Raw genomic sequence first — 14,195 nt, 5'->3', positions numbered from 1 at the left:
AAGCTTTTAAGTACCCAGGCTTAAAATAACTAAAGGAAATATTATAAATCAAATCATATCAATAACTTTATTAAAATTTCAGTAGAATGCCTATAAAAAATATTATAGACCCAGTATACTGTCATGAAATCACTTAATGATTTCCAGCACTACAAAAATAAAATAAGAAACCCCACTCCTAATAGTGGAGTTTACCCTATTCTCAATAGCAAGCATTTTTTTATAAAAAGAAAAATCACAAATGTGTTGGAAGGAACGTGAAGAAATTGTAACCTTTGTGTGCCATTGATAGAAATATGAAATGGAATGGCTACTATAGAGAAGTAAGTTTCTCAAAAAATTAAAAATAGAATTACTATATGATCCAGCCGTCTCGATGTAATAGTACATACCTTCCAGCTTCTCGGAGACTGAAGCAGGAGCATCACTTAGGAAAAGCTCGAGGTCTACCTAGGCAACATAACAAGACCCAGTTTCAAAAAAATAAATCAATAAAGGATCTCAAAATTCTTAATAGCATTATTCACAATATCTAAAACAGAAGCTGCCTTAGTGCCCATCAACAGATAAATGGAAAGCCAGATGTGGTATAGCTATACAATAGAATATGACAACTCAGTGAGACCCTGTCTGTGGTTCTACTTGGTGTGAGTTACTTCCAGTCAAAATCATAGACAAAATGCAATGGTGATTGCCAAGGAATAGGAAGTTAGTTAAATGGGTACATGCAGAGTTTTTGTTTTACAAAATGAGTTACGAAAATGAAATAGTGATGGTTTCACATTATGAATATGGTAAAACACCACCAAATGTACACTTAAAAATGGTTAAGTTTTATGTGTATTTTACCATAATAAAAATTGAAAAAAAATCCAGCAGATAAATCTTAAATTTCTTCTCTTCGTAGATCTGTCTGCATTTAAGTCTTCTATACTTACCCAAAGATTTATTTGTACTGAAGTAGACATTCATCTGTTTTGAACACAGATAAAAAGCAGCTGAAAATATGGATCATGTAATTGCTATTTTCATTGACTAAGATTATAATCTAACAATCATTTGGGTCAACAGATTATTCATTTAACAATAATCCAAACTATTCATTTAACAAAGAATTATAAAACATTATTTAGCTGGGCACATCGGTGCACACCTGTAATCCTAGTGGCTCAGGAGGCTAAGCCAGGAAGATCACAAGTTCAAAGCCAGCCTCAACAAAAGTGAAGTGCTAAGCAACTCAGTGAGACCCTTTCTCTAAATAAAATACAAAAAAAGCGGGGGGGCTTGGAATCTGTGAGGCGAATAGAGAGCCTACATCTTGGGAGCAAATCTTTACCCCCTCATACATCAGAGCACTAATCACTAGGGAATATAAAGAACTCAAAAAGCTAAACACCAAAAAAATAATAAATGGGCCAAGGACCTGAGGAGACTTCTCAGAGGATGTTGTACAATCAATTAACAAATACATGAAAAAAATGTTCATCATCACTAGCAATTAGAGAAATGCAAATTAAAACCACTCCAAGATTTCATCTCACTCCAGTCAGAATGGCAGCTATAAGTGTTGGCAAGGATATGGGGAAAAAGGTACACTGATCACTACTGGTGGGACTGCAAATTGGTGCAGCCAATATGGAAAGCAGTATGGAGATTTCTTGGAAAATTGAGAATAGAATCACCATTTGGCCCAGCTGTCCCTCTCCTAGGTCTATACCCAAAGAACTTAAAAACAGCATACTACAGGGATGAAGCCACATCAATGTTTATAGCAGCACAACTCATAATAGCTAAACTGTGGAACCAACCTAGATGCCCTTCAGTAGATGAATGGATTAAAAAAATGTGGCATATATACACAATGGAATATTAGAGAATAAAATCATGGCATTTGCAGGTAAATGAAGTTAGAGAAGATAATGTTAAGTGAAGTTAGCCAATCCCAAAAAAACAAATGCTGAATGTTTTCTTTGCTATAAGGAGGCTAATTCATAGGGGGATAGGGAGCGGGGAGCATAGGAGGAATAGATGAACTCTAGATAGGGCAGAGGGGTTGGAGGGGAAGGGAGGGGCATGGGGTAATTAATGGTGGTGGAATGTGATGATCATTACTAACCAAAGTACAGGTACGAAGACACGAATTGTGAATATACTATGTATACAATCAGAGATATAAAAAATTGTGCTTTATATATGTAATAAGATTTGTAGGGCTGGGGTTGTGGCTCAGTGGTAGAGCGCTTGCCTAGCATGCATGAGGCACTGGGTTCAATTCTCAACACCACATACAAATAAATAAAATGAAGGTCCATCAACAACTTTTAAAAAATCAAAAAAAAAAAGAATTGTAATGCATGCTGCTGTCATATATAAATTAAAAATTTTTACATTAAAAAAATGGGGCTGGAGATGTGACTTAGTACTTGAGTGCCCCTAAATTCAATCCCTGATACAAAAAAAAAAAAAAAAAGTTATTTGTGCTAAGCAACAAACTGCCCTGGTCATACAGAGACAAAAACAACTACCTCAAAATTTTTTTTAAAAATCTGAGAACACAATAAGAATTTGCAATGATAACAGATTTAAGCACAAGGTGCTTTAAGAGGAAAAGCACCATTTTAAGCAGTCTAACCAAGTTAGTCATTTCCCTTGTATTAATAAGTCAGGTCAGGGTTCAAACTTCTAGAATATATGTTTAAGGGATTTGACTTCACACTATCGTGAGAGCTACTTAAGTTAGACTGTTGTCTTTGTTTCTGATGCTGAAGTCCATCTGGCAGTCAATTAAGGAAAGATGGATGCAAAGTGGAAGGCAGTAGGAATGATAGGAATCAGGAAAGATCACAGCCCAGACTGAAGCCCATGTCAGGTTTTTTTTTGTTTGTTTGTTTTTTAATTTTTTTTTTTTTTTTTTTTTTTTAGTTGCTGATGGACCTTTATTTTATTTATTTGTATGTGGTACTGAGAATCGAACCCATTGCCTCAAGGATGCTAGGCAAGCGTGTTACCACTGAGCTACAACCCCAGCCCCCCATGTCAGTTTTTATTATCTCTGATTTTAGTGATGTAGTTGTCCTTCATCACAAACGCCTGTTCCAAAAGTTAGAGGAAACTGAAGTTATGATCCAGGTTAAGTATGGGAAGTTATCAAGCTACCACTTTTGAGCCAACACAACATGTACGAACTTCACAACCACACCCCACCCCCGAATCTTGCTCAAGAGTCTTGTGCTAAGTTACGATACACCTATTCTAGTCACATTTGGTAACTTCCTTAAAGTTACAAATTTCAACTAATTTTTTTTTATAAATTTGTATTATTCTGGTTAGATCAGAGAGATTTGACTTAGTGTTTTCATTACAAATTGTAATTCCTATAGAGCCACACACACACAACTTTTGAACTTTTAATTTTGCAATAAGTAGTAATGGCTAAAATTTACTGAAAATTTCAGTAAAATGTATGATTGTTTTTTCTTTATGTATAAATTTTATACAATAATTGCTGTTGTGTCTTTAAGTAATTTTTCTAAGGGATTTGGATAGATTTCTGTTGAAAACTTCAGGGTTAACATTTTTATAGTTTGTACTAAAATCATGGTATAAAAATTTTATGCATAAATCAGAATTTTTAATTAAAGTATTTTTCTTTAAAAAAAAAATCTTGTCTTCCCTAACCAAAACAGTCAGGGAAGATAATTATGGAAAATAGTTCTATCTAACCAAGTTAACACATAATAAACCATCACAATAACTATCATATCAATAAATGTTAACTTGAATGAATAGTATTTTAAAATTCCGGTGACAGAGAGACAATGAAAATATTCAACAAAACATGAACAGAGCAAAAAGATGACAGGCCAAAGGGGAAATGGTGTTTAAGCTGACATTTGGAAAAGGAAGTTAGCCTAAAGAATATCTTAGAGGGGGCAGTATTTGTGATTATAGAGAAGATGTAGTGTAATATTTTTAAAACTCTAAAGAAGTCAAGAATAAAATGCAAATCATAGGTCTTTAAATGTTGTGCTTATATTTTGTTCTAAGGACAGGGGACAACCACCAGTTCTAAGCAGAGAAGGAATGATAGCTAGATTTTCCTTTCAGAAAAATCACTGGTAAGCTGGATGTGGTGGCACATACCGGTAATCCCAGCAACTCAGGAGGCTGAGACAGGAGGACTGCATGTTCAAGACCAGCCTCAGAAACTTATCAAGGCCCTAACCAACTTAGTAAAATGCTATCTCAAAAAATAAGTTGGTTGTAGCTTATGGATGTAGCTCAGTGGTAAATTGTCCCTGGGTTAAATCCCCAGTTCTTTCCTCCACCCCACTCCACGGTCCCCCCGCCAAAAAAAAAAAAAGAAATAGCACTAGTAAACACAGGACGGTTTGGAGAGAGAGAGAACAACTAGTCAGGTTGAGTCATTCTAGCTAAATGATATTGAAAACCTTAACCAAAGGCTTTGGCAGGTGAAAAGGAAGGAATTGGTGAAAAGTACTAAAGGCAAGAGTTGAAGATTTGCCTAAGAAGAAAATGGAAGAAGGGAAGCATCAATTTGAGTCTCTTGCTTGAGAGAGTTAAAAATGCGGGGGGGGGGGGGGAGTACTATTTACTATGGTTCAGAATACAGGAGAAACTTTCAGGGAAAAATATAGCTAAGTATAAAGTATGAAAGAACATCAGTGTTTGAGGGATGGCAGAGTAAAGCATTCTGCAAAAGAAAGGTCTGTCATTGGAAAAAAATGAGAAGAGTGTAGTATCATAAAATTGAGAGTGTGAAGTTGCACGTAGGAAGAGTCAACAGTAACCAATTTTGCAGGAAGATGAAGGAAAGGACTGAAAGTGTCTATTACAGATAATAGCTCAGGAGTCTTTGATGGCCCTTCTCAGAGTAGTTTTGTTTGAACGGTAGAGACAGAAGAAAGATTGCATCGGGGTTACAGGACTGGAGGACAATGAGGAAACAGACTCATGGAGAAGAATTTCCAGAAAGTTACTCCTCTAGTAACCAGAGAGAGCAAAAGGTTGACTCAAGGGAATGTTCTAAAATGAGGTGGGCTGGAGCGAAGGAAAAGGCAACAGAAGGAAAAAGAAAATGAAAAGAAACAGGAAGATAGAGGTAGTAAAATCCCTAAGTGGGCCAGTACATTCAGCATTCCACAGAGGGAAACTTCCTCCATTGACACGAGAAAAGTAAGGAGGGATCTTCAAAGAATGAAGTTTTCCACTGGGAAAACAAGAAGCTCATCCGTTAGTCATTTATAAATAGCACCTCGTGGATCAGGCACTGCTAGAAATTAGGATGAGAAAATATGATATCCACAAACCTTACAGTCTATCGAACACGACACTAAACAACATCAGTGTTCTTAATGTTAAAACGTGACAGGGGCACATATGATAAGCGAACTAGTCTAATCCAGGAGCTCATAAAAGGCCTTCTGGCACAAATTGTAGTTAAATTGACATCTGAAGGATAAGAGATCACTTGAGGGAACAGCTTATACAAAGACCCTGGGGTCTCTACCATTAACATACCCCCCAGCCACTTTAGCAAAAGAGATCATGATAGGATGCATCTTGTGTTTAATCACCTCTCTTGATTGCGTCAAGGGCCACATGGAGTGACTGGCCTGGACCATCTAGGCTTGTGTAAGCATGCTCTATGATGTTCATACAATGAAACCCCCTAACAAAACTCTTCTCAGAATGCAGTCCCCTTGTTAAATGATGCATAACTGTATACATTTTGCTTGAATTTAAAGAACCCCACCATCAGCCTCTAATATATCTATCACCTTCCACCCTCTACAAATGCCCCATTCTTGAATTATGCTGATATCCCAAAGGTGCATCACTTGAATTCCAGCAAACCATCCTGGTCCTGGGCCATCTATCCCTCCCACATTCCCTCTCCTGAATCCAAACCCCATCTGTGCGTCAGCCTCCACCCCCAGCTCAAGGTCCACCTGCACTGCCTCCTTTCTCTAGCTGCACAGTTTATTCTTGTTTCTATTCCAGGATCGGCTCTGCCCTCTGCCCTCTGCCCTCTGCCCTCTGCCCTCTGCCCTGGGCTTCCTGATTTAACCCCTTCTCATGTCAGCGTTCTCGATTCTCAGTGGAAAGGCCCATGACTAAAGAAGCCTTCCCCAGTGGTCCACCCTGTCTAAAGTCATTTTCCCATCACTCCCTCTCTAGCTAGCACTCTTTCCTTCATGTCCCTTAGCCAAGTGTCACTCTTCTATGTCTTTGAGAGGTGTCTCATGCCCCTTTACAAGGAGACAAGGTAAGGAAATTTTCTGCCTTGCTCTCAGTACATAGCTCACTGTAGGGTCCATAAAGTCTATCTGATGTGTGTACTAATTAATACTACTTTATGAGTATTTATAAATATAATATTTTATAAATATTTATACATAAATGAATCACCTTCCTTCTGAAGGGATCTCAGCCCTCTGAACACACTTGACATCTGCACAGCCATACTTAACACTATTTGTTCTTCATTTTACTTTATCAGCTTCATTTCCCTGGTAGGAATAGATATGATCATTAGGTCCTTGATGACAATAATAATGTCCTACTATGGTGACCTCTGCAATATCTGGCAGGGTGATTAAAGGGAACAATAAATAATTAGAAATGAACTCACCTTATCCTCTTATGTTCTGAAGTTCACGTGTCAAAATACATAAAAGCAGTTCTGTTTATAGGATTTTTTTTTAATGCAGCATTGGCCCTAAAGAGGAAGTCCACCCTTGAGCTTAGACAGGATCTTTATGACACACAGCTTAAAAGCAACAGTGACAGTGCTGGTAAGTTTTATTTCATCATTTCTGCAAAACGGGAATCACAACGGAAGCAGGCTCAGTCTTAGAAAACTGCCTCTTATGTCCGGAGTATTTCTTAAAAGGTAAATGCGTTTCACAAAATTTTAATCTGGGTAAAATAATCGCTCACCAAAAGATAATGCCATCTACTTGTTACTAGCTTCTATCATTTTTTTTTAATTAGGTGGGGGAAGGATTGTATTTGAATGGCTGCATTTAGAAAGTTGATGAATTTTAAGGCAATGAGCAAGATTCTCCAGTGCCGGATACAACTGTTTCTGTTGTAAATTTTTGCTTCTGTTAAACATTTAAAATATTATTTTTAAAGGGAAATATGCTTCCTGCTTTTATTGGCCTGAATTTGTAAGTAGTTATTTCCCTTTGGCATTGTGTGGTGGGTTTTTCTTTCCTGGGTGGGCTGTTCTAACTTGTTTTAGGTAGTAACACTTCATTGAAATGTTTGTTCATTGAGAACTACTAATGTAAAGATCAGAATTTTACACAGACCTACCATGCTCTCCTCTTCCACCTCCCAAATGGTAAGATCTAGTGTAAGTGAATGCCCTCTTTAGTACAAACACATACCTCAATACCTTCAAAATATTATATTCTACACAACAAATTAATATATATAATAAGGTACTATGTCCACGCATGTATACATATTATGGCACTACTTAATGGTGTGCCTTGAGTCTCATGGCTAATACTCCTCACCAAATTTTCCTGTAGGCACCTTTCTTACACATTGCAGGATTATTTTAAAATGTTGGTGAACTGTAAGGTACTTGCTAATGACGCTATTGCTGATGTTGTAGATGGTAAATGACAATGAAGTATTCTTTTCCCAGCATTCCCTGGGTCCAGGAACTTGGAAATTAACTTTTAAGAGCTGAAAAATGAAAACACATCAACAATTGATGACATTGATTGTCTAAATATAATATAATATATTACATTATATCATATATTATATATTATGTATAATACAATATAACATAATAAATTATACTAAAATTAAGCATAAAAAGTAGAGACAAAAAGTTTTAGCACATGTTTAATCTAAATATGAAGTAAAATCATGGCCATCTAAAATATAATCAGGGATGCATACAAAGGCTTATGTGCAAAAATTTCTGTTTCATTGTCCTTTAATTAAATAAATTGAAAATAATTTATATCAGCAAGTGGGGAGCTGGTAAAGCAAGTTATACACAGTGTTTTCCCCTTACCCATACTATCACTTGCCAGATGTTTGGTTACTTCCTGTTAACTATGTCTGAAAGTGTGAAATGAAAGTTCCAGAAATAAATAATCATAAGTTTTAAATAACTTTTGGTACAGCATATTGTTGTAATTGTTCTATATTGGTGTTAATCTCTTACTATGTCTAATTTATAAATAAAACTTTATCAGAGGTACATGTATATAGGAAAAGATATTATATCTACTGTACAGGGTTTGGTACTACCCAAGGTCTCAGGCATCTCCAGAACATCTTGGAATGAATCCCTCACAGATAGAGGGGGACAGGTGTAACAGAAATGCCAATCATCACTAAAAATGTTACAGTCTTTAGTGGTATGGGAGAATGTGTATGATAAAATGCTGAGTGAAAACAAAGGATATAACCTCTTGCGGAGTGTGGTGGTGCATGCCTGTAATCCCAGCAACTTGGGAGGCTAAGGCAGGAGGATCGAAATTTCAAGGCCAGCCTCAACAATTTAGTGAAACCCTCAGCAACCTTACCTCAAAATAAAAAAATAAAAAGGGCTGTGGGTGTGGTAAAGTGGTAAAGTGCCCCTGGATTCAGTCCTCAGTAGCAAAATGAAAAAGGATACAACATCTTAAAGAAGTATCTCATGCAGCTTTAATAGACTGCATGGAACAAGACTAAAAGGAAAGTTACTAAAATATTAACAGTGACAGTAGGGGTTTAGATGATTTTACTTTTCTGCCTTTAGATATTTTATATTTTCTGGCTAAAAAAAAAAAAAAAAAAAAAAAAACCACACAAATAAAGAAGGCTTAACATAACAGGTAGAAGTCTAGACAAGGGTATCAGCATACTTGAAAACATGTGAACAGAAGTGTCTGCTGGCCCCTGGAGAAGGGCCTCTAAGAGGAATTTGTCAAAGTTCACCCAACACTGCCAGGGAAAAGTGAGGGAGATGCCTCAGACTCGGAAGACACTTCAGTCTTAAAATCATTCATTCATCTTATGCTTACTTCAGTTCAGTGCCTAACAAGCAAAATTCTGGTTTTAATTGGAGCTCATACAGGTTCTGATAGTAAGCACCGATTACACCAACACATTCCTATGTCAATTTGTACCTTGGTCTGCTGTGAGTTGCTAATGGGAATCAGTTCTAGAGCAATCAGTCAATTCTTGGTGATAAGTTCTCATTTCTGGACCGACAAGGCATGCCAGGTAAAGTCTTGACCTGTGTTGGCACCTGGACATCCACAGTTTACCTTTCTCTCCTTGTTACTGTCCTTATGTTAGCATCAGTCTCGGAGTGGGTCCCCCGGTGGTTGGCCCCCTTTAAGCTAAGAGGTTCCTTTTTCTAATTCTCAGGTGAGAAGAGAGCATGGGAGGAAAGAACTCCACACCTAAGCCCCAATATGGTGAGTTCAGAACAGGAACTGCTACGTGCCTCACTACAAAGTAAAAACAAACTAGAAGATTAAGACGTTGTGCTAAAAGGGGCTATAATGGGACACCACTGGCTAGTGCATTTCTCAGGTTGGGAAAATCATCTTTTATCACAACACAGACTCTAGTGCCTCAGAAATGAACAGGGGATCCAGAAGGAACTGCTAACCCTCCAAATCTGAATAGATCACCTGGGCAGTTCATGAGAATCTAACTCACTTCCCTTCCTCCTCCCCTATTTGTTTTCTAGACACTGGGGGGAAACTATTGTGGCTGCTTTGGGCAGGACATTGTTATCAGCTGCCCTGCAAAATGACCAGCCAAAAAAGGCAGCAGTTCCTAGGGTCAAGGTCCTGAGGACTTGGGGAAGCACTGGCTCTGGGTTTCACTGCCTGTTCTCCCTCCAAGCCCGGAGACCCTTGCTTAGATCAGAAGGAGCATATTTTCCCAGGGCTTCCTGCGAAAATCTTTGAGGAAGGAGACACAGCACACATTTTTTTATTTTTGTTTCTCTAGAGGACACAGGGCACAGCAGGACACTGGGCTCTTCTTTTATTTGCATAGCTGATGGTTTTAAGTTCCAGTTTAAATACTCACTTTAAATGACATAGTATCCTCTCCCACGTAGAGTCACCCAGTCGCTAATCTCCTCTGGTTGCGTGGGTAAGAGAGGCACCTGGGACATTTACTTGACAGGTGGCAGCTACACTAACTTCTTTCATGTTCTCTCGTAGACATCTCCTCTACCGTCGCCCCGATGACCACTAGCTCTGCACCCTGTCCCTCCGGCCTTCCCAAGTAAATGAGCATTTACCTGTCTGCTTCATCCTGTAACCACATGGCATTTGACTTTGTATGGACAGCTTTGGCTTGGGGACAGTGGCGGCGGGTCTGGAGAGAAAGGAGCAGAAACAGCCAAAGAATTGTTTCCTGAGCTTGTAAAATGCGTGTTGAGGCGGGAAGGGTGGGGAGAATTGGCAGCTTTCATGGAGGCCTCAGGTGCCTCTGGTACGCCAAAGCAGAGAGTTGCCAGCCCGTGGGTCAGGGCAGCAGCCCACTAAGCCGGGTGCCATCTGCTCCAGGCTCTCCTGCAGGTGGGGAAGGCTGCGCTGTGGCTTTTAGGAACGGCCATCAAAAGCTCAGCAGTTGACCCTCTTCCTTTTTCTACCAAAAAGCACAGCAGATTTAATCTTGGTCTTTTTTGCTGGGGTTCTACTGACACTGCTGCTGACGGCCATGGTCTTCCTCATCATTAAGAGCTGCAGAAGATGTAAGTGGTGTCTGAGGGATGGGGCAGCCTTGTCTGTCACTGAGGACAGAGATAGCCACGAGTGAGTAAGGGTGTGTGTGATAAAACCCGATTAACACAGATCAGAACGGCCCTCCTTCCCCTTCTCTTCCTCCCTGTCCTCCCCACTCCCCAGCCCCTCCTCCCTCCCTCCTCTTCACCCAAGATTGAAAGGAGAGGCTCCCCACTCCTCCAGACCCCATTGGTGAGACTTGTCCCTCTTCTTCCTGGTATTTGTTGCAGGTCACTACAGCCCCCAGGACCCAGATCCTCACCCGGACTCTCCTGCCAAGGTAGGATGATTGTATTTTTCCCGGGCGCTGAGGCCCTGGCATCTGGCTTTCCCTCTGCGTTTCACATTACTGACTGGGGTAGTTGTACTGCTTCCTGGACTCTCCAAGGGATTCTTTTAAGAGTTCTTCTGATCTCTTTGGGTCCCCTCTTTGCAAAGTTGCAGCTGCTTCCAAAGAGACACACTTTGCTCCAAATTGAATCCACTCATTCCTTCTCTCCACCCCTCTGAAGCGTTCATCCCTACCAGAGGACCCGCTAACCTACGCCAGCATGTCTTTCCAACCCTTGGAAAAAAAGAGCCACAGCTTGACTGCAAACCATTCTGCGGACTTAGACCCTGTCGTCTACGCTCAGGTTAAAGCGACAAGCCAGTGAGGCTTGACTCCAGTTCCTCTCATCTCAACATGTTCTTTTCTGGTCTTCTACAATTTTTTGGTTGCAGCCATGTGATCTGACAGTGGGATCCAGAAGTCTCCAAGACCAGTGGTCAGTCATTTTCCTGGCCAGAGGAAAGGTTACTGGCCTTCCTACTTGAACCAACAGATGGACAGCTCCCTTAAGGCCTTCCCGGTAGCCTCCCAAAGGGTGTGAGACAGAGCTCAGTGTTCAGAACGTAATCCCCCAGTGTCATTGATCAACTAGGGAGGAGTCAACCCAACGAACTATCTATCAAGAATTCCCAAAACGGCAAAACCCTCCCAAATATTGACTTCTTCTTCCCATCAGTAATTAGTCTATCACAGTCACCTTCTCCAGAAGTCAGGACCAGTGTTCTACACAAATACAAAATCCATATTATATAAAGCACTATTCAAATGTGGGTTTCCAGGGGCTGGGGATGTGGCTCAGGCGGTAGCGCGCTCGCCTGGCATGCGTGCGGCCCGGGTTCGATCCTCAGCACCACATACAAACAAAGATGTTGTGTCCGCCGATAACTAAAAAATAAATATTAAAATTCTCTCTCTCTCTCTCTCTACCTCTCTCTCTCTCTTTTAAAAAAAAAAAAAAGTGGGTTTCCATATCCTTCCTATGGCGTATGCAATATGCATAACAATCTTACATGAGAACCAAAAATAAAAATTAAACTAAACATTAATTCCCCTCCAATCACAATGGATAATCATATAGGCAATCCCATTAAAGATATCAATCCCAATAAAAAAAAATTCTAGGCACACTTACCTTAAAATTCCCACTTAAATAATAAACAAGAAAGCAAATCAGGAAAATTCATACAGACAAATTAATGATAAATAAAATTTATATAGGAAAGCTAGCCCTAGCAGCTAACTTAAAGCACCTGTTTGTTTTCTTTTTTAAAGACACTTTATTAATATATTATTTACACATGCCTCACTTATTTACATAGTATAATTCAATGTGTTTTTTTTTAATTTATTTCTTACATGACAATACTGGAGTGCATTACATTCATAATTATCCATTCACTAATTCAATGTTTTTAGTTTATTTACCGTATTGTGCAACTATCACAAAAATCTAATTTGGAATATTCTTCCTAAAAGAATTTCCACACACTTTAGGAGTCAGTCATCATCTTCTCACCCTAAGGCCCTTAAATAATCACTAATATACTATCTCTATATGTTTGCCTATTCTGAACTTTTCACATAAGTGGAATCCTACAATATTTGGCTTCTTTGACTTAACATAAGTTTAACCATTTTGCAGCATGTATCAGTAATTCATTCTTTTCTAATATTGAATATGGTTGCTTTATATGATATGCCACCTTTGTTTGATCATTCAACAATTGATGGAAATTCAAATTGTTTCTACTTTTTAGTTATGAACATTGCTGCTGTAATAACATTTCTGTACTAGTTTCTTAAGGTACCTGTTTTGTTGAGCACAATTAATTATTATGCTAATGATGCATGAATAAATAAATCAGTAGAATAGATAAAAAAGACCAGAACTAAACTAAAATACATATGGACATTTAGATTTGGGAGATGGTTTATTAAATGATTTGAGAAAACTTGGTTTATTCAGTAAATGGTATTCAGATTTTTAAAAAGTAACCATGAACCATCTCACTCCTTATGTCAAAATAAATTCCAGGTATGTCAGAAACTAAACTGTAAAAGATCTCTAAAGTACTGTAATAAATATAAGAGTAAAAATAATTCAGAGTGGGTCATGTCTTTAAAACTTATGACACAAACCCCAGAAATCAGAATATATTTATTTGATTTATAGAATACCATTAGAAAGTCACAAAGACAAATGACACATTTGCAAAACATTTCCAAAGCATCTCACAGATGAAGGACTAGTTTTCTTAGTATATAAAAAAATCTGTAACATAAGTTTAACCATTTTGCAGCATGGGAATTGGTCAAAAGGGAAACTAATGTTTCTTAAAAACATATGAACAGATACTCACTCGAGTTCATTCATAATTAAAGCAATAGTAATTAGAACTACAATTAGATGCTGTTTTATATCAATAAGGTTAGCAAAATTCAAAAAATTGCTAAAGATCTGTGGGGGCAAGATTGTGGGGACCGAAGAAAGTTCAAGTATTATCGAAGACAATTTGGCAACAGCTAATGATATTGTAAGTTCTGTTTCCAAGAATTTCTAAACAATTCTATTGCTAAGAATTTACCCTTCTTAAATACGTGGAAAATTCACTATATAATTTCAATTGCAGCATTAATCAAATTGGTTGAAACTGATAATCCAGGCACTCTTCTAAGTGCTTGGCACCTATTGGTGGAATCCTCATAGAATCCCATGAGGTCATAATCAGTCTCATTTTAGATACAAAAGCAGGACACAGTGAGGGTCAATAAGTTGCTCAAGTTCAAACTGCTAGTAAGTAGTGGCCCTGGAAGTCAGCCCCAGGTAGGCTGGTACCAAAGTTTGCACATTTATTCATTATGCTCAACTCTGTAACAGCAAGACTGAAACAATGTCCATTGAGAAGGGACTGGTTCACAAAGTCCAGTGCAGCCATTAGAGAGAATAAAGGTCTATCTGGGTAAAAAATAGTGATGGGAGGGGAGGGGAGGGGAGGGGGGATAGGGAGGGCAGCAGAATACAACTGACACTAGGATTGCTGTGTGTATACACGTGGATGTATAACCAATGTGAT

General features: G+C 38.6%; 1 protein-coding gene across 1 annotated transcript; it reads left to right on the top strand.

Annotated features, from left to right (window-relative positions):
• Positions 1 to 3,176: 3,176 nt before the first annotated feature.
• On the top strand, positions 3,177 to 11,446 carry C7H1orf162 (chromosome 7 C1orf162 homolog). Its single transcript, XM_076862449.1, is given in 5 exon segments — positions 3,177 to 3,265; positions 10,665 to 10,820; positions 10,952 to 11,012; positions 11,014 to 11,070; positions 11,303 to 11,446. Coding segments are annotated over 5 exon segments (507 nt in total).
• The last annotated feature ends 2,749 nt before the right edge of the window (positions 11,447 to 14,195 follow it).

This window comes from Callospermophilus lateralis, chromosome 7 (genome assembly GCF_048772815.1).
Source record: "Callospermophilus lateralis isolate mCalLat2 chromosome 7, mCalLat2.hap1, whole genome shotgun sequence".
Lineage (NCBI taxonomy): Eukaryota > Metazoa > Chordata > Mammalia > Rodentia > Sciuridae > Callospermophilus > Callospermophilus lateralis.
The sequence above is the reverse complement of the archived record's forward strand: the minus strand, read 5'-3'. Positions and strand labels throughout refer to the sequence as shown.